Source organism: Apiospora phragmitis, assembly GCF_038363925.1.
Source record: "Apiospora phragmitis strain CBS 135458 chromosome Unknown utg000005l:1.0-4161743.0:1.0-4166827.0, whole genome shotgun sequence".
Classification (NCBI taxonomy): domain Eukaryota; kingdom Fungi; phylum Ascomycota; class Sordariomycetes; order Amphisphaeriales; family Apiosporaceae; genus Apiospora; species Apiospora phragmitis.
The window spans coordinates 257,954-282,199 of NW_027117403.1; the positions used below are offsets into that span (position 1 = coordinate 257,954).

The 24,246-nt window shown below is 54.6% G+C and overlaps 9 protein-coding genes across 9 annotated transcripts; 5 read left to right on the forward strand and 4 right to left on the reverse strand.

The window, feature by feature from the left end:
- Positions 1 to 751: 751 nt before the first annotated feature.
- PG994_004165 (short-chain dehydrogenases/reductase) lies at positions 752 to 1,978 on the reverse strand (the record flags this gene model as incomplete). The annotated part of the gene is made up of 3 exons (XM_066855574.1): positions 752 to 1,416; positions 1,530 to 1,842; positions 1,928 to 1,978. 3 exons carry the CDS (start codon positions 1,976 to 1,978, stop codon positions 752 to 754), a joined length of 1,029 nt encoding a protein of 342 aa, XP_066717741.1.
- Positions 1,979 to 2,570: 592 nt separating this feature from the next.
- On the reverse strand, positions 2,571 to 3,048 carry PG994_004166 (uncharacterized protein; the record flags this gene model as incomplete). The annotated part of the gene is made up of 3 exons (XM_066855575.1): positions 2,571 to 2,726; positions 2,787 to 2,897; positions 2,983 to 3,048. The coding sequence occupies 3 exons, from the start codon at positions 3,046 to 3,048 to the stop codon at positions 2,571 to 2,573; spliced, it is 333 nt and encodes a 110-aa protein (XP_066717742.1).
- Positions 3,049 to 4,989: 1,941 nt separating this feature from the next.
- PG994_004167 (glycosyl hydrolase family 76) lies at positions 4,990 to 6,545 on the forward strand (the record flags this gene model as incomplete). The annotated part of the gene is made up of 3 exons (XM_066855576.1): positions 4,990 to 5,080; positions 5,187 to 5,908; positions 5,982 to 6,545. 3 exons carry the CDS (start codon positions 4,990 to 4,992, stop codon positions 6,543 to 6,545), a joined length of 1,377 nt encoding a protein of 458 aa, XP_066717743.1.
- Positions 6,546 to 10,213: 3,668 nt separating this feature from the next.
- Positions 10,214 to 13,257, forward strand: PG994_004168 (uncharacterized protein; the record flags this gene model as incomplete). The annotated part of the gene is made up of 7 exons (XM_066855577.1): positions 10,214 to 10,327; positions 10,476 to 10,499; positions 10,848 to 11,332; positions 11,451 to 11,739; positions 11,798 to 12,235; positions 12,319 to 12,485; positions 12,642 to 13,257. The coding sequence occupies 7 exons, from the start codon at positions 10,214 to 10,216 to the stop codon at positions 13,255 to 13,257; spliced, it is 2,133 nt and encodes a 710-aa protein (XP_066717744.1).
- A 529-nt stretch (positions 13,258 to 13,786) lies between these two features.
- PG994_004169 (uncharacterized protein) lies at positions 13,787 to 14,739 on the forward strand (the record flags this gene model as incomplete). The annotated part of the gene is made up of 2 exons (XM_066855578.1): positions 13,787 to 14,301; positions 14,382 to 14,739. The coding sequence occupies 2 exons, from the start codon at positions 13,787 to 13,789 to the stop codon at positions 14,737 to 14,739; spliced, it is 873 nt and encodes a 290-aa protein (XP_066717745.1).
- A 94-nt stretch (positions 14,740 to 14,833) lies between these two features.
- On the forward strand, positions 14,834 to 15,529 carry PG994_004170 (uncharacterized protein; the record flags this gene model as incomplete). The annotated part of the gene is made up of 1 exon (XM_066855579.1): positions 14,834 to 15,529. One exon carries the CDS (start codon positions 14,834 to 14,836, stop codon positions 15,527 to 15,529), a length of 696 nt encoding a protein of 231 aa, XP_066717746.1.
- Positions 15,530 to 16,097: 568 nt separating this feature from the next.
- Positions 16,098 to 16,577, reverse strand: PG994_004171 (uncharacterized protein; the record flags this gene model as incomplete). Its single annotated transcript, XM_066855580.1, has 1 exon — positions 16,098 to 16,577. The coding sequence occupies one exon, from the start codon at positions 16,575 to 16,577 to the stop codon at positions 16,098 to 16,100; it is 480 nt and encodes a 159-aa protein (XP_066717747.1).
- A 1,486-nt stretch (positions 16,578 to 18,063) lies between these two features.
- On the reverse strand, positions 18,064 to 18,806 carry PG994_004172 (uncharacterized protein; the record flags this gene model as incomplete). Its single annotated transcript, XM_066855581.1, has 2 exons — positions 18,064 to 18,604; positions 18,652 to 18,806. The coding sequence occupies 2 exons, from the start codon at positions 18,804 to 18,806 to the stop codon at positions 18,064 to 18,066; spliced, it is 696 nt and encodes a 231-aa protein (XP_066717748.1).
- A 1,250-nt stretch (positions 18,807 to 20,056) lies between these two features.
- PG994_004173 (uncharacterized protein) lies at positions 20,057 to 22,459 on the forward strand (the record flags this gene model as incomplete). Its single annotated transcript, XM_066855582.1, has 5 exons — positions 20,057 to 20,090; positions 20,215 to 20,375; positions 20,956 to 21,615; positions 21,808 to 22,128; positions 22,397 to 22,459. The coding sequence occupies 5 exons, from the start codon at positions 20,057 to 20,059 to the stop codon at positions 22,457 to 22,459; spliced, it is 1,239 nt and encodes a 412-aa protein (XP_066717749.1).
- Positions 22,460 to 24,246: the final 1,787 nt, after the last annotated feature.

Here is a 24,246-nt window from a genome sequence, read left to right on the forward strand (position 1 = left end):
ATATGATGATACTAGAAGACCTCTTGTTATCCTTTTATTATCATATAACTGCTGCCATTTCTATAATTCTCCCCACCAGGCTTTCGATTTTTCGGCACTTTCGTTTCATCAGACCATGCCATGTCCATTGCTCTCTCAAAGTACTTTTTCCGGCTCAATTCTCGTCGCCAACCTCGCCATCTCGAACAGTACCTACCCAGACTTCCCACCAGAGATTGGTCGACTCCTTGATAGCTCCATTATGTGTTGCGTCACCCACCATGGATAAGCTCGTCCTCTCGACAGCCAAGACTTGGATTTTCTGTCGGCATCCCCATCCCTTGGACCAATACATTTATGCATGCACATCTTGTCACTGACCGAGCCAATCATAGAAAGAATAAGGAGACTTATTCTGAAGAATTGGCAAGCCCAGTCATTTCAGGTGACATAGTATAGTGGTCAGTACAACACGTTGTGGTCTAGTATCATAACTGTTCCGTGTAGACCCCGGTTCGATTCCGGGTGTCGCCAAAAATGTTTTGCCCTTTTCTCGTGTGTATCTGCATGCTTGGCAACGGCATTAATCACCAGTCATCAAGGTGCAAGTATCTTTTTATAGTTCCGATGTTCTGGGCTCCGTGATGCAGCCCTTCAAAACCATTGATTGGCATAGCTGTCACAACTCAACGAAGACTTGCACTGGACGTATAGCCGTTGAAGGCATACGTGTATTCTTCATCTTTTGCCACTGTATCCAAGAACTTGAAACCTAAGCCGAGATTCCCTCCTCCCGCTCGATCTCCTCGACGCCCAGACACCATTTGTCCTGCAGCGCGCGGTCGAGGCTCAGGCCATAGACGTCCTTGGGCCACCACTCGCCCCAGCTCGTGAGGAAGAGCCGCTCCGGATCCTCGGGCAGGTCGTCGTCGCGCGCCGTCAGCGCTGCCAGGATGCTCTGGGCGCCCGTCGCGACGCTCTTGGCGTCCGGGTGGTTCGGGTCAGGCCGCGGCTGGCCGGGCGCCACGTGCCGGGCCAGGTTGGTCCCCGGGATCAATCCGGGGGACACGGCGACGACGGTGCATTTTGTTGTGGGGCCGAGCGCGCGCTGCCACCAGTGCGCGCCCAGCAGCTGCGTGAACTTGGTCGCCGAGTAGACGCTGCGCTCGGTTTCCGGGTGGCGCTTGTTGTCTTGGTCGAGAACACCTAGCCGCCGTACCTTCAGTGAGCAAAACCCTCGAGAAGGAAGAGGGGTAGGTAGATTGTGGCCAACTTGGCTGAATACCCAGGTACTGACATAGGGTTGATTGGAACTGCGGGAGGAGATGGGCTTACTTGTATCGGTGACACCTCGGATCGCGCCGGAAGATACGACGACGATGCGCGAACCCGAGGCCTCGAGTTTGGATCGCAGCAAGTGCATCAGGTAATGTTGAGCTGAAATATCAGGTCAACTAAAAGTACACACACTCGCACATGCACGCGATGCTTCGGCGGCAGAGTCGCCAGGAGCGCGTGGCTGGCTAGCTTTCTTTGCACGGGTCACTCACACAAATTGTTGACGAGATACGAGTCGCTCCACCGCGAGGGCCCCGGCCCCGGCGCGTCGTCGTTGCGCGCCATGCCCGCATTGAGCAGCAGGTAGTCGACGGGGTCCGGCCCCAGCTCTCGCAGGGCCTGCCGCGCGAAGGTCCGGACCGTGGCCAAGTCGACCAGATCCAGGGGCAGGATGGTCAGGCTGTGCCGGCCGCTGTCGTACTGGAGCCCGTCGTAGGCGGCTCGGGTGCGCTCGTTGTCGCGGGCGCCGAGGATGAACTTGTAGGGCTGCGTCTGGGCGAGCAGTTGCTTGACCAGTTCGAAGCCCTGCGGACGGAAAGAAAAATCAGCATGTACATAGGCGCTGGGCCTAGTTGGGCGATCAGGCGTGAGGGAGGGAGCTGGAGCTTACCAGGCCGGATGTGGCGCCTGTTGCGACAATCGTCTTTGCTAAGTTCGCCATGGTTTGCAAGTGAGTTATTGAGGAACGCGATAGTACTTATTCTAAGTGGGCAAGTGGGATAGGGAAGGGTGAGCCTTTATATTTAGGTAGTATTCACATCTACTTAAGCAGTCCAACTTGATAGTCAGGGATGCGACAACCACCAAGATTCCCTATTGCTTGTCATTTGTAAGCGTGTTCCGTGCCTAGACGGAGATAGCCTCTCGTCCGGCGGGATTAATGGTGGATCTCTACTGGGAGGCGCACTGCATTTGCTGCCTGTCATCTCCTGAATTCAGACAGCATCGCTACAGAGGCCTCAACTATGTGCAGGCGTGATGCTGCTGGGGAAACCAGAAGCCTCCTCTGAACGGCTTCAACAGGGCAGTCTTTGCTGATCACCATTCCCGCGAGCCAGCTGCGACATTTTGACCAATTACCTGTTTCGCGACTATAACACACTCACAGGAAATCAACCTAGCAAATAGAGAAGCATTTGGTCATTCATTGTGTACATATCCTGTGATAGTTTGCAGTTGACATCGATAGTAAAAAAAAGATTGAGTTGATTTGTCGCTGAGGCGGTTGGCGGGGTAGTAGCCAGTCATACCCCTCAAAACTCCCCTATGGTGTAGTCCACCACGATGGCTTTCTCGATTAACGGGCCATTGCTTTTGATGAACTCTTGATGGACTGGATCGGTCTTGACATAATAGTCCCTTTCCTTGGTAGTCGGAAAATGCACAACAAATGCGTACTGAATGCCGTTCTATATACATGGATGATGGTTGGTTCAACGATCACGAACTGCGATTGGGGGGACACCAACCTGTAGACCCTCGGGAGAGTTGTCTTTACCGCCCGTCAAGGTCGTAATGTAGGGTTTATTGGATTGAGGATGCACGCATGTCTCTTTCAGCGACAACATGTGCGCGCAGGCCTGGACGGGGGGCCGCGTAAGGGTCAAGTTAGCTACAGCGCCACAAACAACCGCATCCAACACATGTAGGCTAGGCTCAACAGACCTGTGACACGGCCTCAGCACTTGTGCCATCCTTGAAGCGGAACTGCACGATATGTACCACTGTCATCGCGTGTTGGTTCTTTGGGAGGAGGGCTGGAGGTTGGATTAAAATAGATTCGTTATGGCCAGAAGATGGACGACGGTCATTATGATGCTAGAGCTCCCCTCCTTGCAAATGTAGAGCGCCTACGTAATCGATTTTTGCCCGGGCCGGTCCACAAACTCCAGTCCTTCCCGCGAGCTTCCGACTCTTGAGTTGGAGTTGGGTTGTGCAATGCCACCATTTTCGCTTACACAACGCCCAGTAAAAACCATCGAGGACCAGTTGGAAAGTGGCTGGTAGAAACCACAACCGCAACCATAACTGTTGTCGTCCGAAAATGTCGCTTCACACCCGAGTCTATATTTGAGGCGAATGCACGCAACCTCAGCTGCAGCGACTCAAAACAGGGCATCCGATACGAGTCCTGTGCAGGTGTATCACTAATCGTACCACCACTACATGTGGCCTGTAGTGGTACAGAAGGTCGGTCTGAAGTGAGCAGAATTCTAGACCTTACTGCGGAGATTCTTGTCTCCAAAGAAAATCAATCAATCAAATTCCCATTACCAGGTCTGCTCCACCCCCAACGCTCCCCCAGAAGCATCTCCAGGCGATTTACCAGCGCATTCAATGCTGCCTTTTGATGCACCGCTCCCACCCCAGAGCCCTTCAGCTCGCATCTCTCACACCCTCCGTTCCGCTTAGCCGAATAGCGCGACGACAAGAATAAATAAATGGGTGGGACTCGTTGAGAGGCTGCGCCCAACTGGCTTACGTATTCCCGCACAGGAATTCATTTCCCTGTCGAAATCCCCAGGGCCAAGCCGGGCGCTAAGTTGCGTTCTGGGAAAACAAGCCTTTTTTTCTGGGCCACATGGGGCACCGTCTAGTAGGGATCTTAGGGGGCCCTGGAATAACCCAACCACAACACGCGACAAGCTTGACAGCGAGAAGCGAAAACCCCACGTCAAAAGCTTGACCTTCCTGGGGGGACTGTGGTGAGTCTAGGGTGTTATCAACAAGTCGTGCGACTGTTAATTACAGACATGAACACTTGCTTTTCCTTTTGGTGTTTGGGTTTCCCATCAAGGAGATGCTAATGTGAAATAAGACGGCGATCAAGTCATAACTGTCCAAGTCATTCCAGCCAGATTGCCCATGGCATGGTTCAGATGTCGCAAGTATTGAAACACGTCCGTTTTGGCCCCTACTCATGTTGGTTGTTATGATGGTCTACTGGACTGGTTGGTTGGCTCTGGTAACTGGGCCAGCAAGAATGGGCTCTCGTCCACGAATCCCTTGCCCTTATGCTCCCCCCAAATGCCCCCATCTCTCCCTGGCCTAGTCCAGTTTAGTTGGCATGCCGTAATCTTACAATAGTCGAGGTAGAGTTGTCGTCGCCCTACTATACCCTCTACGTCTTCCAGCGATGCCGTTTTCCCGTCCGCGCCACCTGACGCTCTCCCGCTGACGTCCCCTTACCTCTTCCTGATGCACTTGAGGGGGGCTGCCCATGTCGCCCACCCAGTCCCGATTCTCGTATATCCGGTAGGCTTGCTGTATATAGTTCATGTGTACATGCGCCCTATCTGCAGCTCTTGATTCAAGTTCCCGCCCCGTCTGAGCTAATTTGCGAATTTGGGCGCCCAAATTCACTTACCATACATCCATCAATCACTTGGCATCTTTTGCAGCATCTTTTCTGCTCGAGCAAATCATTTTTCTTTTCCATACCTTTCTTTGGAGCAGAATCACGCGCAAGCTTCGTCTTCGGAGCGCTTTCGTTCCCCGAGCACAGTAAACCCAGTCCTCGGTAGGCCCGACTTATGTACGACGAGGAAGCCGGAACAAGTCGAGGCCAGCCGTCACACGTGTCGCTCTTTTCTGCTTGATCTTTCTGCTGTTTCGTCTTCCACATCGCTCGTTCGCTGCATAGTCCCAACTCCACCGAGTCTCCATCTCATGATGGCCTCGCTCGTTCAGCGCGCTGCCGCCGCGCTTCTTCTTGGCATCACGGCTGTATCAGCTGCGACTACCTACTCGATTGATTCCGATGGTATGCACCTCCATTCTGTCCCATCTGCCGGCGCAGTTGCTCCCCGGCATCTAGGAGCCCCGTTGGTAGATGGCCGTGCGCGTAACGCCCTGCTGACCTATTCCAGATGCCATCAAACAGACGTCAGCGTCGATTGCCTACGACCTGATGACCTACTACAAAGGAAACCAGTCTGGAGGGACACCCGGCATCCTCCCCGGCCCTCCACCTGCTGGCGACTACTACTGGTGGGAAGGAGGCGCGCTATGGGGAACGATGATTGATTATTGGCACCTGACGGGCGACGATACCTACAACGACGTGGTCACCCAGGCCCTGTTATGGCAGGTTGGGCCCAACCAGGACTACATGCCGCCCAACGTGACGGCCTCGCTGGGCAACGACGACCAGGGCTTCTGGGGCATGACGGCGATGCAGGCGGCCGAGGAGAACTTCCCGAACCCGCCGAAGGACCAGCCGCAGTGGCTGGCACTAGCGCAGGGCGTCTTCAACACGCAGGCCGACCCGAACCGCCACGACAAGACGTGCAACGGCGGCCTGCGGTGGCAGATCCCCTTCTCCAACAACGGCTACGACTACAAGAACAGCATCGCGAACGGCTGCTTCTTCAACCTCGGCGCCCGCCTGGCCCGCTACACGGGCAACCAGAGCTACGCCGACTGGGCCGAGAAGACGTGGGACTGGGTCGTCGGCGTCGGCTTCATGGACAAGGAGTACAACATCTACGACGGCGCCCACGTGCAGACCAACTGCACCGACATCAATCGCGCCCAGTTCTCGTACAACAACGGCGTCTACCTGCTGGGCGCGGCCCACATGTACAACTATGTAGGTCGCCAAAAACAGTTCACTCCTACTAATCTAACCCACGCGCGGATGGCTAACCTAAACATGTCTTTAGACCAACGGCAGCGACGTCTGGCGGAAGCGGGCCGAGGACCTCCTCAACGCCACGCTCAACACCTTCTTCCCCAACAACATCGCGTACGAGATCGCGTGCGAGCAGCACATGACGTGCACGACGGACATGCTGAGCTTCAAGGGCTACGTGGCGCGCTGGATCTCGACGGCGACGACGATCGCGCCGTTCCTGGCGGAGCGGGCGCTGCCGGTGCTGCGCGACTCGGCCGCGGCGGCCATCAAGACGTGCACGGGCGGCGCCAACCAGCGCGCGTGCGGGTTCGCCTGGTCGACGGGCGCGTTCGACGGCAGCACGGGCGCCGGGCAGCAGATGGACGTGCTGGGCGCCGTGTCGTCGCTGCTCATCCGCGGGTCCAAGCCGCCCGTCACCAACAGCACGGGCGGCACCAGCGGCGGCAATTATAATGCGGGCATCGGTGGCGACGATTTTACCGGGCACACGGCGCCTATCACGGCGGGCGACAAGGCCGGCGCGGCGATCTTGACGATATTGCTGCTGGGCGGGGCGGCGAGTTTGTTTGGGTGGATGAGCGCTGGCGTGTAGTAAAGCGAGCGCGGGAGGGGGAGCAGGTGGTTGGTAATAATCATGACTTCTTGGAGCGGCCGTGGTTTGATTTGATTTCTTGACCCCCCTTTTTCTCGACATTATTTCGTTTCTATGCCTATAGTAGGGATTTAAAAACAAACCGCTTTTGTTGCGTTCAGGTCAGTTTGTGTATCATTTTGGGGGCGTTCAGATTGGGGGATCGACGACAGCACGGTCGAAAGCGTCGAGGATCACGGAGTAGCTAGGGTAGACATCTTGGAATTGATTTTTTTTTGCCATGATATTGCCTATAAGATAAATTTATGCTCCGACTTTAGGGGATTCCATCAGACTGATTCCACGCGAGATGGACTTTGCGGTTGGTTCGAGGGCCTAAGACTGGGCAGACAAACTCTATCGGCGCTTCTCGTCAAGGCCCAGCGATAATGTCGTGTAAGGCGGATTTCCCCTCGTATTAATGCAGCATAACGGACTCGTAGGTTGCGCTTTATGAGTTGAGTATCATCTACATGCACTTCCGCCAGCGCATAATCTGGAGGGAAGTTCAGTTCATTGCAAGGATTGAAAAAGATGTTCCATTTGGCATTGTCAGTATCTGCTATTGGTTTCAGGTATACAGGCCGGTCTAAGGGAGATATTTTTCAAGCAAGCAAAGCCACTCAATCAGTAGATTGGATTCCTCCGTGGCGCAATTGGCTAGCGCGTCTGACTGTTATCAAGTAGCAATCAGGAGGTTCACAGTTCAAGCCTGTGCGGGGGAGCAGATTTTTTTTGCCAATTTTGGTGCTGGATCTCAATGATAGAATATTAAATGATTTCGTTCCTTTTCTTATGAATCTTTCCTCTGCTGCATGAAGGCTCGTGTGGTGCTGGGCTAGTTCCTGTTTTGTTGGTCCGTTTGTGTTGGTCTACAGAGTGCTTGGCATTCAATGTCAACAAGCACCAAAAGAGCCTGCCTAATATCCTTGATGGTTTCTTCTCGACTTTGTCTCATGTTCTCAAGTTCCATGCCTTCAAGTCTCTTGTACGTACGGCCAACACGCTCTTCATTGGACACGAACACCTCTTCTCAGGTCGGCAATTCCCAGTGCAAGCAAGTCATTCTTGAGAAATTAAATCCTTCTCGCTGTTGAACCGTTACGACCGCCGGTGTCCGCCATATGGACCATCCCCGCCATGTGGAGCCATCAAGATGTGGGCTCTCGTGCATGAGATTGCTAAGAACGTTGCTCGCCTGAGAGTTGCCGGCGCTGCGGCAAGAGCAAAGTGTGTTGATGGCCTCCCCGGGTGAAGCAATTTGAAGTTTCTTTCCTGTCATACTACGACCACGTGGAGGACTGCCTTGACATGAACAGCTGATTATCATCCGTCCGGGTATTTCCTTTTCTCGTTGGCGAAACTCGGTCGGCAATCTCGCTGGCACATTCTTTTTCCCAACCTAGATGTGTGCCTCTCAAGGTAGCGCGACTGTACGGCGCACGTCTCCGACTACTCCTCCGTATACTTGTAGTACGATTTGGCTTGGCGAAGCTTAGACTTTCAATTCGGCTGCAACCGAAGATCGGATCGCGGTCCCGGTCCTGGAGAGCACCAGGGGACTGGTCGCACTTGGGATCCGCTGTTCAGGTCACGAAGTTGCGTAGACCGGAGGACCATGCTGTGCTCTTCAAGGCGACAGGCGTCTGGGAGAAGAGAACACCATGTTGAGAAAACTGTATCGCCAGTTGATGTCATCGACACTGGCAGCATAACATCAAGGACATACACCATGTCTCAACTCATGATCCTTGCCGCTGGAGCTGACCACTTGTCCTGTTGGCTCGTTCGATAATATGCATAACTGAGAAGGTAAGCGAGTTGCCCCACCAGTCCCAGGTCCAGATCGAATGGTAGCCCAGAGTCTCTCTCATCTATGCGCAACTGGGCAAGGCGAGCCAGCTGCCCAGGTCTCCTGAGGCGTTCTCCAGATGGCCCTAGGAAGGTGTGTACTGCTTCTGTTCGGCGGCAACCTTTGATGGGAATTCCCAACAACCTTGGCCCGTATTGAATAACGCAGAGGGTTTACCACACCCTTGAGATCTTTAGCGGATTTGCGCATGGGGAGATGTGTAGTTTACCTGCCATGCGGCTCGTCGCCTCATGAAACATGGCTTTGGAGCTCGACGGAATGTCAAATGTTTAGTGCGGTCATAACCCACCACTACCACGACTCCGGGTTTCGATGGGCACGTCGCATTCTTTGACAGATTTTGTGATGGGGTAGCCCTCGTAGCCGTGGGCTATTTGACGCACCGATCGCATGCCAAGCACCCGAGTGGAAATGGAGATTCAGCGTCTCTCCAATGGCGAGCCCATCCGGCTGGATGGTATCAGAAACCCGTTGAAACTAAAGCCCACCAAGGCCCACGGCATCAACCTCTTCCACGACAAGCAGACAAGAGCCTCCTTCCTCCACCAACTGCCGACTCTTTCGGGACCGAGGTTCTTTAACTTTATTTGATAGGGAATAACGCATTACAGCTCCTGCTCCTCCTCTCTTTCGCAATGAAATCGGGTTACCCTCGGGACTAGTTTCTCGTATCAAGGCTGCTAGCACTTGACCCATACGGGTCAATGGGGGGTGTTCGGTTCGCCAATGATGCAGATTTGGTGGTGCCAGGGTGCCGCAAACTATCGCTGCCTGAAGCGTCATGCACTGCAATCATCATGGTACCATGTCGCGAGTAGAAACAAGTTTCTCCAAATGCCGACCTTCAACGGCGGTAGGGGTCGTCACGATGAGAATTCGACATTTCCTTGGTCGTTGGAAATCTGGTCGTTGGCTGACCAATAGTGCCATGACACCTCGGAAGATAGCGCATGGAAGTTCGAGCAAGCGTTGAACTCTGTTAGAGGCAGAGCTCTTGTACTCGGTAGGGCCGGCTTGTTTTCTTTAAGTATGAGCTGGCCGCACCGGATATACCACGGCCCCTTCCCAGAAATGGAAGTTGACAGGCGACGATGAAACGGCAGACCGAGACTAAGTGGGACAAGATCGACTTGGGCCTGTCCCAGGAAAACTCGGTTGCTTGGGCCCCGAGGATAAGTGGGTTGGTGGCATAGGATTTCTCCCCTTTTAGCAGCTTTTAGCTTGCATACGTTAAGCGCGTATATCGGGGGCTCGCAACTCTCGGGCTGCGGAACGTTCAACATTGTGGCCTTGTTACCTATTACTGGAGGATCCCGTCTTATGAGTTGCGGCCCTCTCGCACTCCCAACATCCCGAAGGCGCTTCTTTGCTATTCATTTGCTACCGACTGTTCTTGGGAAGAATCCGTTACACCTAGGACCAAACAAACCGCCTGTTCCAAGAGATAAGCATATCGCTGTTCTCGTTTAGTTTATATTCGCCACCTTCTGGATTCGGTCAAGGCCCGGGCCTGCTCCGAACAAAATCGAAATCCGGCTCCATCCTCCACGGCGGATTCGGAGATAGCAATCCAGCCCTACGGGTTATCGTCTGTCTGGGTTCGGTACATCACAGCATCGTTCCACTCTGACTTCTTGGCATTCGCTTAATGCACTGGCAGTCGGCTCGGCCTTCCAATCATCATTATTATTGTGACAAGACATAATAATAGTATTATTACACAAAAAACACATTGGCCCGCCGCCCCCTTAACGCTATGATGAATATGCAGGATCAAGTGGATGATGATATGATCAACGAGGGAGGAGATACGGGGGACGAGGGTTCAAATAAGGGTACATCTCAGGACGCGCCCGTCCCGCGCAGAGCGGTAAGTGACACCGGAACTCGATAGCCGCTCGGCACTTACATCTGCACACCCCGGGCGATACCCACACAGAATACAGAGGTGTGCAGCCGTGTATTGCTTTTGTGACCAACCTCTGTGAGCATGACTGACGTATCTGAATGCTACCTAGTGCGACCCGTGTCGAGCAAGAAAGGTATGTATACTTATCTAACATGTGATCTCTGTCCGGTCCTCGCCCCACAACAAGTCTGCCCATCAAGATTCCATTGCTGAACGATTGACCAGGTTGGCTGCGATCGGGAAGAGCCATGTTCGAGCTGTGTCCGTTCGAGGACAAAATGCACCTACACGGCGTCGCAGAGTATCCGACACAAACGACAACGTGTTTTGATATCAACTCAATAGTAAGTAACATGGTCATATATACCCGGGGTGGTTGCACAAGTCATGTGACCCTTGGCCTTTATAGTAGTGAGGACTAGCCAAGATACTTACACACTTGACCCCGACCAGTGAGAGGAAGATTGATCGAATCGAGGAGCGCCTCTCCGAGGTCGTCAGCGAACTGAGGAACCTCGCGCTGGCCCAGAACGCCTCGTCGAGCCGGCCCACCGACCGGTCGGCGTCGTCGCAGCCCGCCGAGAAGGTCGGGGGGTTCTGTTGCATGTCGACGCCCACGTCCAACTCGGGTGTGAGCTTCTACAACACGACGAACCAGGCCGAGCCGCCCGAGCCCAAGTTCGAGGGCGGCTCGTCCATGACGGCCCACACCAACTTCGCCCGCACCTTCCTCGACGAGGCCGTCCGGGCCGGGCCCCTGAAGGACTTCCGCCTCGAGCTGGACGACACCCTGAGCTCGCTGCAGGAGCTCGTCAAGGCGCAGCAGACGCAGCTCAACGTTTTGCCCAACTCGCCGATCGAGGGGGCCGGTGCGGGCGGTTCCTTGACTGCGAATACGGGCCCATCGCGGGAGCGGCCGCTTCCGGGACGTGCAGCTGACCATGACGTGTTTGCGCATCTCGAAAGGTTAGTTGGTACTTTGTTTGTTGACTACATAAACCTTGGGTTGTTTACTTGTGTGGTGTGGGGCTGGGTTCGCTAACAACTACAATGTTTGGGGGCACACAGAAGGTTTCTCTGTGAGCTATTTGTCTCTATGCGGTATGATCTCGCCGTCGGTATATACGGATTACGTCCTTCGGGTCATGTTCTCCCCAAAATTCTCCGACGCCGAGTACATCATTGTGCTTTGGGGACTTACGTGGCTCTTCAAGGAGATAAGTCTGGAGGTCGACAAGCTCGAGCATTGTCTTCGGCCGGAAGACCTGAACCGGGAGGCCACGAATTGTCGAAATCAACTCGAGGCGGCTCTGGCCGCGCTTCCTTTTCACATGCCGGCCTCTATAGATAACGTGATAGCGTTGGGGCTCGCGGTATGTCATCATCACCTAAGCCTGGAATGAGATAAGTTACTAATCATCTTCCTCATAGGCCGACTACTGTATAGCACGGTCGAAGCCCTCACAGGCCTGGTCTTTCATCTCCGTGGCCGCCCAGATGTGTCTGCACCTTGGCCTCCACCGCGGCGCCACCTGGAGGGACGAATCCCCGACCGCCCGGAACCAGAACGCCTGGCTGTTTTGGATGGTGTATGTGCTTGACAAGGGCCTCTCCCTGCGCCTGGGTCGACCGTCCGTCATCCAGGACTACGACATCACGGTCCCGATACCGACGTCGAGCATCGACCGCCACCCGGCCATTGAGCATTGCCTCTTGACGTGGATCAAGGTCTCCCGCTGCCAGGGTCGGGTGTACGAACTCCTCTATAGCCCCGCGGCCCTGGCCCAGGACGACGGGATCCGGACGGCGAGGGCGCAGGGTCTGGCGGAGGAGTTGCTGTCCATCATGAAGGAGAAGAAGAAGATAGAGGTTCGTGTCTCGGTCGCTGTTTTCCCCCTCCAAGCTGCCTCTCACCCCGTCGACGTGGTCGGACTAACACACTGTAACACTAGGAGCAAAATCTGCCGACGTGGACGAAGACCATTGCGTTGGAAGACATACAGTACATCTCCGACTCGGACGAGGTGCTTCACCACTCTATACTCACCCTGATATATCGCGCTGTGCCGGTACAGGGGGGCAAGCTCGACCTTCACCCAAGCTTGCATTACCTCGGCTCGTCAGGCGTTGAGCAAGCACGATAGCTGCATGGCTATCCTAACGCCATATGGCTCCCCGTTTATCGACATCTACTTCCAATGGTATGTGATTCTCATTTCGACATTAGACAACCAACTCTATTAGGACTTACTCACTAACCCAATTGCTTCTCCAGGACCATCTTCTACACCCCCTTCATCCCTTTTATTGTCATTTTTTGTCATGTCATCGAGACGACGGACCAGACGGACATGGACCGGCTGCACAGCTTCGTGGCCTCGCTCGAGCCCGTGTCGCAGCTGTCGGAGCCGGCGGCCCGCATGCAGCGCCTCTTCCAGGTCCTCTACAACGTCGCGCTCAAGTACGTCGAGGTCAAGACCAGCCGCGAGCAGCAGTCGGTCGGGCGCGAGCTCGACACGTACCTCAACGCGCTCGGCTATGGGCCCGCGTCCACGTACGGTGGGATGGGTCCAGGCGGCGGTGTTGGCGTTGCCAATGGTGGTGGTGGTGGCGGCGGTGGGTATCATGGGAGTAGCGATATGTCCGACGCAGGCGGCAGTAGCCATCATGCGGCCGCAGCGTGCCACCAGCGCACGAAGAGCGTGAGCAGTGCACGCATGGGCACGCCGGGTGCCATCACGACGCAGGGCCACAACATGCCGCCGGCGGGCCCGTGGGCCGGCTACCAGGCCATGGAGGGCGTGAGCTTGCCGCAGCAGGGCATGCTGCTAGGCGGGTGGTTCAACAGTAGCCAGCAGATGATGGGGCTGCTCGAGGACGAGACGCTGTAGTCGTAGTGGTAGTAACTTTATATGTGAACAACCAGCAACAATTGAACCAAAAAATTCTATATTAAGTACATGACCCTCGAGACGTAGTAATGCGTGTGCAGTCACTGCTAGAGTTTGTGAAAAAGCGGATAATGCCTTTAAGCTTCGAGTGACAAGTGGAGTGGACCCCCGGGTAAGCTCTGGGGTATTTCTGGGTATATCCCTTTTCACCCTTTTAACTTCAGTCAACCCGGCATATGCATGGTTGTTAGCCATTTGCCTTTGTCTCCTCATAGCTGTTGGCATATTCATCGGAGAAAGGACGTCCCCGAGATAATGCGGCATATTGATCAGGGATAGGATGCCTCCCAAAACAATAAGTGAATAAAATGTCTCTCATTGCTGATTACCATCCAACAACGACTTCTTCATATATCAGATTATTGAGACATCCTATCTGGAGGGCTTTTGCATGATGAAACAAATCACAACTTGCAAGAGACCACACTCAGCTTCATTTCCCTCCTCGGCCCAGCCGAGCAACGCCACCATGTCGCCCGAGCCAAGCTTCCCGCCAACTCGCGATGGACTACAGCTGCTACTGAACCTGTCTAGGGAGCTGTTTGATCTCATCATAGAAGACGTCCCCTTCGAGTCCAAGATAGCTCTTAGCCTCACCTGCCACACAGCGCAGCAGGTCTTCCTCACTCTCCACGACAACGACAAGAGCTGGTGTTCCCATCGCGCCCTGTACCGCCGCGGCGTGTCCCACCAGGGCGACAAAGGCGAGGCCTTCCGAGAATTCTTCAAATCCCTGCTGCGTGACCTCGGCGACCGGTACTTCTGGTGCCGCGATTGCACGCGGCTGCACCGCTTCGACGACCTGGCCACCGAGACGTCGCCGGCCGCCGGCCGCCGCCACGGTTCCGGGAGAGGAACCTATCTCTCCTGCTGCGAAGGACGCGACATCGAGGTGCGCGAGCTCGTCGCGCAGAAGCATACGAAGAACGAGAGGCGCTTTGCCATCACGCCGCGCCAGCTCTGCCTCGTGGAGCACTATCTGCGGTACGGCCATGGCATCCCGGCCGCGGGGTATTTCTGCAGGGACCTCGATGGGGTGTTCCCGGAGCGGATGCCTTCGCGAGAGAAGAGAAGAAGTGCTCTGCCCTCTCGTCCTCCCGCATCATCATCATCAACAACAACAACAACAACAACAACAACAACAACAACAACAACAACAACAACAACAACAACAACAACAACAACAACAACAACAACAACAACAACAACAACAACAACAACAACAACAACAACAACAACAACAACAACAACAACAACAACAACAACAACAACAACAACAACAACAACAACAACAACAACAACAACAACAACAACAACAACAACAACAACAACAACAACAACAACAACAACAACAACAACAACAACAACAACAACAACAACAACAACAACATCATCATCATCATCAGAATCGCCGCGTACTAAAAGGGTGGCGGCAGCAGCTCCCCCGCGGTGGCGCCGGAGAGCCTACGTCGGCTGGGATGACTGCCACGGCGGCGACCTGGTCGTGGTCCGCGACATGCACGAGCTCGTGTACGGCGGCCGGGACGCGGCCGCGGTGCGGTGGTACCTCGACACCGCGCCGTACGCGCTCTGCCCGCACCGAGTCACGCACGACGGCGGCAAGGTGGCGGATAACTACGGCCCCGTGCTGGAGGAGCTGTGCAAGCCGCGCGAGGAGCGGGCCAGTCGGTTGATGACGCGCCCGCTGTCGCAGTACAAGTGGCTAACCTGCGTCCGGGACGGGGGCCGCCGGCGGCCTCGCCGCTTGCTCACGCTGCACCAGGTGGCGGCGGGGGCCGACGGAGGAGGAGACGGCTCTGTTGGGTGGTCGCTCCCTGGACTGTGTGCCCTCGGCGGGTGCGGGTGGTGCGGAGTTACTTGGGACGCGTATCCGGGGCCGTTGGAGGAGGCAGTCGGCGTCGGCGTCGAGCCTTCTGGTGGTGGAAGGAAGAAGGCCAATAGCAAGAATGAAGAAGAAAAAGTGTGGTTGACCATATTCCAGTCTAGCTACAAGGCGGGATCAAGATGGTTGGCGCAGGCCGACTGCGCCGGCTCGGCTGCTGGTGATGGTGGCAATGGCTGGCGCCGGCAGCGGTGGTGCCAAGAAACGTCGAGGACATTGTATGCAGTGCTTTGCTTTGAATACACATGGTCGTCTTTAGTAGACGATACAAGAGTAATAATCGAATGGAATGCCAAACCATCATCATGATTCTGCCAAGAAAAGTCAATATTCACACTGCTCGTTACGAGCGGTAACCAGAAACAGCTTCGGATGCGATATCGTGAGAGAGGGAGAGGGAGAGGTTTTGATTAAATAAGCTCCGTCCCTCCGCCTGGCTCGTTCGGCCCGAGTTGCTAATCTCGGACAATTCTGTCGATCATCCGATATCTGATACGTCAATGTCATGGAGCGTCTCCGACTCTGATTCCGCTCCACGACGCACGATTGGGGGCGCACGACCGAAGATGAAACCCAAGAGCTCGGAGCTTGACGCCTTAGAGTCTCAAGGGTCGCAGGGAAGGACGGGTGGTGGCTAGCTAGCTACTTAGTTACTGATATTTATTATTAGAATTCATCAAAGTCGCCCATGGTCAATACTCTTCCTACGGTTGATTCTCATTTTCTTTTCCAAAAGCAAAACCAGCAAATAAGCTACCCAAGATGCTAGCGTCAGCGGCCCAGACGACTGGAAAGGGCCAGCAGTGTGTGGTGTGCGGTGCCAACGCACGACTGTATGACGGGAAGTGTCTGTCTTGCGGCGGTGAGTTGTCGAATATTACTTGCTTCCACTTTCGTCACTGTCCGGGTTGTTACAAGATCTAGGACCCCTCATGACGGTTAGCTGACCCGCGACACGGTATTTACAGACTCCCAGATGCTCGACCGACCAGACCAACGCCACGAGGATGACGCCGCCGCCGACAGAACGACGGATCAACAGAAGAACTGGTACGACCAGCACCGCCAGTGCGAGGACGGCTCCGTCCACTTCGGCGAGCTCGAGCTCATCACCTGGGGCGGCGAGGAGGCTGGCTGGGAGCTGGGCTGGGGCCGCACCCAGGTTTCCGAAGCGGACTTCATGAAGACGAAGTACGAGAAGGAGTTCGGGGGCGATGACGAGAAGCTCTACGAGTACTGGCCCCAAGCCTTTCGGTAAGAGGAATATTTTCTGTCTAGCAACACACGCAAGCCGCCATCGGGATGCTGATAATACCGCCATCGACAGATGGACATGCTGCGGCGCCAGGGGAGACATGGCGTACGGCTGCGACCACCACGGCACCGGCCCTCAATCGTGCCGGTGTGACTATTGCGCGTAAGCAAGCCTCTCCTTCAACTTGCCCATATCTATTTTGCGTCTCGGAGACTGATGAATATCGTTCGTTGGCCACAGGGCGGGCATGTTCATTCCCGAGGATGTCTTCTACAGCAAGCTCCCTGAGAGGCAGGGTTTGCACCTATCACGGGGGCCGGATCCTCGATCCCATGGATTCCACTCCGTGATGAGCATGCAAGACTACAGCAACTACGAACTCGCCATGTAAGCTCCCACCTCCACTGCTGTCGTCGTCGTTCGTTGCCTTATTGCGTTTCGGTCTATGATGTGGAGGCGAGCCTAAGACTTGAGACAAATTCTGCAGGATCGTATTTGGTGGTCTATGATGACTCATGAGGGCGGGAGACTCGAGGTTTCGGACGAGGGTCTAGAACCTTTCTTGGTTTCGGATCGACAAACTGTCCATCTTTTCCTCGAGTCAGCCCTTTGTCGGGAACTAATGCAGTGTTTGCATTAGGCCGTCGTCCCATGGTACAGGTTTGGTGATCAGGGACCTCGACTTTGCTCTTGCATGGCAGGATAAATACTTACTTATCAACAACAATGGGAGCAAACATTCTGGCATATGCTTTTGGATGCGGCATTCAGCCCACATGATAATCTTTGTACCACTAAGCCAATCTCCAATATCACACATACTCACATGACAATTTTTTCTGGTGGGGAGGCGAGCAACGGACCCTGACGTGTCCCCAGATCGGAGTTAGTAACGTGATTGTCTGGGAACCAGATTTCAGTCTTACGACTGAGTTTACTGCGAATGTGGTTGTGCAGTTGTCAAATTGTTTGCATGTCCAACCAAGCCTGAAAGAAGGTGATTCTGGATGAACGGGGCTCACCGAGAATATGCGGTTGGTTGAGCAAGATATCATGAACCTAAACTTATTGGGGCCACACAACAACAATGGCCCCTGCCAAGTAAGTCGGTGAAAGAAATAGATCAACGGGGTTGGACACTGTTCATATTAGTGACCCTAACGTCATGGTTTGGCGATGGAATGTCTGTTCAATAACAGGTATGGAATGAAGCCGGTGAACACCAGACGGCATCCCCAATAAGCTCTGGAGGAACCTGGACTTACATGGAATATTTGCCTCTTTGAAGGTGGGCATGCGATCGAGTTTTCATCCTAGAAGTGAAAGGTTTTCGTGAGCGAGTATTGCGAGTATAAACTATGAACCTGCTTCAGATCGACCCTAGCTCGCCGAAGAATTCCAGTAATTGCGCCTGTTCTTCGAAGAAATCTAGATTGCAGAGATGCATCAGCCGAAGAAATATTACCATAACCGCCCCGGGCCTCCCCCTAATCCTCGCCGTTGCTTCAGTATAAGAAAATGTTGATCAGTTGACGATAGTGCATAATACAGTAGCTTTGCCCCTCTAGGCCGGCGCGGATCTGCGCAGTTAGTGAGCGAAATGGAACCCGAGCCCTGTATGGGTGCACAAAACGAGGAGGCCCGCACCGGGGAGGCCCAGGTAATCACCAGCAGTGCCGGCGACAGTGAGCTTGAGCTCCCCGGCGACGGTGGGGTCGAACAGCAGCAGTGCACAGGGCGAACCCTCCGCCGGTCCATCAGGTCCTTCCCTTGCCGGTGCAAAGAAAAGTGCATCAACATCATCACCTCTCTGCCAGCCAGTATAGCTCGCATCAAACTGTGGCCAACAACCATGCTGAAGCCAACAATGCTGGGTCCCTACGGGACATCGCGAACCAAGGCGGCGATGCCGCCCCCTCCGTCCCCGTCCTCGGAGAGCGTCGTGTCCGAGCCCGAGTCCCGTCCCGACCTTCTCGCCCACGAGCACTACCCGGTCCAATTGCCAGCCTGGATACCGTTCGCGCTCGCCGGCCGCATCGTCAACCCCGTTCACACGCCGACTGTCGAGCACTGCAAGCAGATCATCAAGGCCAAGCGCAATACCACCCTCTTCCACTCGGGAGGCATGGCTAAAGAAGGTCACCTGACGCGGGTGCTACGCGAGAACCGACCGTACCTCGCGGGATATAAGCCGCTCTGCCGCAAGCACACGTCGGGCGACTTCAGCGAAAAGTATAGGGACAACAAGCAAGCTTGGTGCAACCTGTCGCGTGCGCTGGCCGCTACCAGCTCGGGAACGGCGTACGTACTGCTGCCGCTGGGTGAGGGCATGGAGGGCATCCCCGAGGACGGCCACTTCCTCGAGGACGAGTTGCCGTTCCTCGGCCCGAAGCTCGATCGTGTTATCCGGATCCGAGCCGACGACCCTGGATATCAACGAGTCATCTGGACGAATGAGCGCCTACGCCCGTCTGTTCGCCCTGCGACTCCTCTTCCGCCCCTTCGCCCTGCGACTCTTCCTTCTCCGCCGCCTCGACCTGCGACTCCTATTACTCCTCCTCCTCCCACTCCCACTCCCGCTCTCGCTCCCACTCCCACTCCCGCTCTCGCTCTCGCTCTCTCTCTCGCTCCCACGCCTGCGATTTCGCCTCGCTTCGACTTGAGACCCCGTGTCCAGGAAGAACCGAAGCCGGCCCCTACCCACAAGAGCACGAGTACCGGCAAGAGACAATGCATCGCACCGGCTGCGGAAACAGAGAACAAGGCCTACAATCTGCCACTGGCTCCTATTCCAGACGATACCCCGCGCCAGCTGCTCAAAGCAAGCGGAGGCCTCTAAGGCCATGAAAGAACCATAATGAAGAAGAACAGAGACGCGAAATGAATCGCCGAAGAGACCATGGTGTGTATGAAACTCGCTTAGTGAATTCGCATGAGAATATCTGTGGAAAGTTGGGGGAGCATGTAGGAACAGAACAGGGCGAAGAGTTACACCATCATGAAGTGGCGGAATCACTCCATACGAGATTACAAACGATTGTTCTCTTTACAATGCAATTCTCTTAATGAATGAAACATAATGAATAAGATTAGATCACGCGTCTTTAACCATAGGAGGCACCCAATGAACCGGTTCGCCACGTGGTGACACTTTTTTGCTCATCTCTCAACTGGATAGGGGAGGCGGAGCAGTCGCCGTCGTCAGTGTCGCCTCCCGCTTTCATTCTCGGCTCCTTGGCATTGTGCGACCATTCTGCAACAAGCAAAGCTGAAGGATGGCCTACTTCAGCGGCCGTCTCGGGGAGTTCGTCCCGGTACGCACTCAGCGCTAGCTAAGTGCAGGTAATCCAAAAGTACTTACTTACCTGCACACCTGTATTCCAGCCAGTCACAGGCAGCAGACCAGTATTATGTCAGTAGGTACTTCAATAATACGACGCCAGCCCTTGCCTCCATTCAATGCTGGCGGTGGACTCTTAAGTATTTAAACAGTCTTGCAGGTCCCGTCACAATACTATCGTATTAAATATCTTCATTTTCCCTTCTTAGTCGCCTTGTTCTTCTATTTCTAGGGTCAGGAAATGGATGAAATCAACATTGCTGTCATTGGCACAGGTAGGTGCAGCCTTGACCGAAGCACCAAATTCCATTCCATACAGACGCAAGGCATCATCAACTATACACTCGGATCTTCAAGTTCAAGTTCACTAATACATATTTTTCTATTCTTACATTCTAGGACCTGCAGGACTGACGGCCCTGAAAACTTTACGAGAAGAAGGCTTCAATGCTATTGCCTTCGAGAGGCGCGACCGCATAGGAGGCCTGTGGTCCTACAGCGACAACCCCGCCTTCACCTCGGTAGTTGACGGCAGCGTGTGCAATATTAGCAAGTTTGTCGTGAGTTCCTCCCTCGGCTCTACTTGACCCTGCGTGCCAAGATGATGCTAACGTGACACCAGTCAGGGTTTAGTGACCTCCCCTTGCCCCGAGGTACGTTCGGAGGAATTATCCAAGTACCCAACCACTAAAAGCGTCGTTGTTCCCACTAAGAGACCTGGGAAGAAAAACAGACTCCCCGGTGTACCTTTCGGGGGAACAAGTGAGCCAGTACTTCCACTCCTACGCATCCCACTTCAAGCTGCTTCAACATGTGCGGTTCCGGACCACGGTCAGAAAGGTGCTTCGAAACTCGGCAGATGATGGCTGGGACGTACATATCACCAACACTGATGGGGATAGGATACTTGCTTTCCACAAGGTCGTATTTGGTAGCGGCACGGAAAGCATACCGTCCTGGCCGGCTATGCCGGGAAGAGACAAGTTCAAGGGCATCCTGATGCACGGGCAGCAATACAAAAAGTGAAGACGACGCCCTCACATCCACACCCCTTGCCGCCCCGCCCCTTGCCTTCCACCCTTACCTACCCCCTCCCCCGGCCCACAAACGTCACTAACACTGCTTGTGCGAGATTTCAAGTCCGGAACAGTTCAAGGCAAGCGCGTGTTGGTTGTCGGCATGGGAAACACAGGGAGCGACATAGCCACAGCTCTCTGCAGTCGCAGCCACAGCAGCTACGCCAGCACCACCACCAGCACCACCATCACCACCGCCCCGTCGAAGATCTACCACTCGTACCGCCGCGGCCGCCTGATGATCTCGCGCTACGAGGCCGACGGGACCCCGCTCGACATCAAGCTCAGCTGGCCGGTCACGTGCCTCAAGTACCTGCTGGACGCGTGGGCGCCGTGGCTGATGGTCCCGCTGATCGACAGGTTCATGCTGCGCAAGATGATCGGCGACGCCGCGCGGTCGGAGCCCGAACTGCAACCGGGGGAGGCGTTGGCGCAGAGGCGGAAACGGGCGGAGAGGAAGGTGCGGCTCGACTGGCGCCTCGCGGATTTTCCGAGCATGTCCCGTCGGCATCCGGCCGTGAATGAGCACTGGTTCCCTGCCGTGCAGGCGGGGGCGATCACTCCCGTACATGGACTGAAGGGGTTCATGGGCGAGCGCGAGGTCTTGCTGGACGACGGCACGTTGCTCGAGGTGGATGCGGTGATTGTCTGCACTGGGTATCAGTACTTCGACTTCAACCTGATGCCGGAGCTGGACATGGATGGGGCAGACGGGCCTCCTCTAGTACTTCGGGATCGATAGCCGAGGAGAAGGAAGAGAAAAAGACCAGACAGCGCGAGAAGACTGCTTTGGAGGAGAAGGAGGGGGTGGGGTGATCAGAAGGAAGAACTGCCGCACCTGCCGCGGCTCTATCATCTGATATTTCCCCCTCGATGGGCGGACTCGGTCGCCTTCCTCAGTTGCTTCGCGCCGCAGGAAGCCGTCTGGAACACCTGCGAGCTGGCCTCGATGGCCGTGGCACAGATCTGGGCCGCCGAAACTGCGAAGAAGAGCCTCATCAACAACCTGAAAGGAACAGCACCATTATCGCCACCGGAGGGCTACCGCCAACCCGCCCGCCTACCCCCCGCCGACGAAATGAACGCCCAAGTCGACGCCTACCATCGCTGGTGGCGGGCCCAATGGGCCCAGGACCGCTCGACGCTGCCCGGCTTCGTGCAGGGCGACCCCTTTAATCGCTTCCTGCACGGCGCCGCGGGGACGGGGCTGTACGAGCGGCTGGACCACGTATTCGCGGTCCGTAGGAACTGGCGGCTGTGGTGGACCGACCGGGAGCTCTATACCTGGCTCGCGCGCGGGCCTATTAACCCGTGCTCGTATCGGCTGTTCGTGACGAATCCGCGGGGGGTGGCGGGGTGCGGGAGGGGGGCTTGGGGAGGGGCGCGGGGGCGTTGGGGGAGTTGGTAAGTTTGTTTTTGTTCTTCTTTCTCCTTATTTCTCGGGAGGTTAGGTAGTGTTATGGGAGATCTGGGAGTAACAACAACTAATTGTCATTGCAATACAGTATGAGGATGTCGAGAACCTCAGACGGGACGCGGCGAAGAAGTCGGCTACTAAGACGAAATGAGCTGAAAGGGGAGATGTTTATTGCTGAGATTTGGGAATAATAATAATGGTGAAGGCAACGATCGCCTCCGTAGATAGAGTACACAGGTCTGACGCTCTAGAACTAGCACGAGCAATTACATACATTACCGAACGAAACTCAACACCATTCGTCAATAAAATCACCATCCTGTGTTGTCTTTTGCTTGCATGTCCTTGGCCTTTCCAGGCTGCTCCTTGATCGCTCCTTTCTCTCCAAGCTCTTCCACGGCACCGAAGTAATAGCGCAAAGGATAAGCAAGACAGGAAGCATAATGCCCGTATAATATCATACGTTGTCACCACAGAGAGCAATGAGTCAAACTCAGATTTCAATAACAATGCTACTCAAGACGAGTCCTATGTCAAGGCTTGTTGCCTGAAAGGCTTGGGGTTTGCTCTGTGATCTACCGAGAAATCTTGGTACTTCAAAACATAGCATTGAAAGTGCTTGCTTTAGCCCATCGTATTCTGTTTTCGTAAATACACTGCAGTCTCGGGCAGAAACATGCTTGGCATCTACTACCTTATCCAGTTGAGTAAGGGGTTGTACTTGTTCGGCTTGCATTGGTGTGTTGTCGATGTTGCAACACGTTTGGGGATCATGGCCACTTAGCTATGGAAAGGTAATGTGTGGCATGTATTGCGCCGGTAGTTTGCTTTGGAGCCTCAATGACTTCATTTCTCATCCAGGATAAGGGGATACGAGAGTGACCAAGAGACTGTGGTTGCAGAAAACTACAAAGTTCTGCATCCGGCTTAGACGCTTGGCAGCTTTCTCACGGAGGAGCATGGCCCCTGACAGCTTTCCTGGGCCGGCTTACCTAAACATGACAAACATCGTGAGATCTTGCATGCGTCCTCTGGGTCTGGGCCCCGTTTACGATCTGACAGATAGCCGCCCGCCCTCCCCTGACCAGCGGGGCCTGGGGGCCTCGACCGAGGTCAGCTTAGGGTTGATTTTCTTACATCCGGTTTGATGGTGGTTGACCCCCACGCGTACCTGGCAACTTTGCCGATGAGTCAGATGTAACGTCGATCGTGAAGTTGGTTGTCTCATGGCCCAGATGGAGCAGCTCGGTACCAATGAGCCTGGGGTCGAGCCCCATGTTCTGATCGTGGGGTATGTGTCAGAACCCCGCTATCAGATTAGCATGAGAAGCGACGGCTGCAATGCATCTCGGGATGGCTTGTGGCCTTGAGGGTGTCATTGCTTTGCTGGAGAGACAATTGCTGTTAGGGTTGTAGTTATGACATGGCTTATTAACCTTAGGAGATGATATCGTGATGTCTATATACCTTTATTGCGGCCATGATGGCTTGACAAGGTGTTACGGAAGTCCAGGAAGTTATGCTCTTTTCGAAATAACAGCACATCAGTGGCTAAGTGCATCCCTGTCAAGTGGTGGAAGGTATCGTTATCAGGACAAGCAGGGCTGGCAGGTACAGCGGCCAGACACGCTCCACATAAGTCGGAGTACATTACTTCTTGGGAGTTCAAGGCAAACCAAGGAGGGTCAGGGGAAGGTTACAGTACACTTCGAGACCACGGAGACAGGGAGGCTCAAGCCCGATCAAAAGGAAGTTGGCAAGAAACCATGGAAGAACTTGGACTTTCCGAGGCAGGTAAGTGTTGAAAGAAGACGGCGATTCAACATGACCGTAGTAATCAATATTCCAACGCTACCATATTGGTACTGAAATATGTCGTCATGCCGTGTCTTTTAGGATAAGTGTATGCGCCGTTTCGATGATGGTGCGGGAATGGGC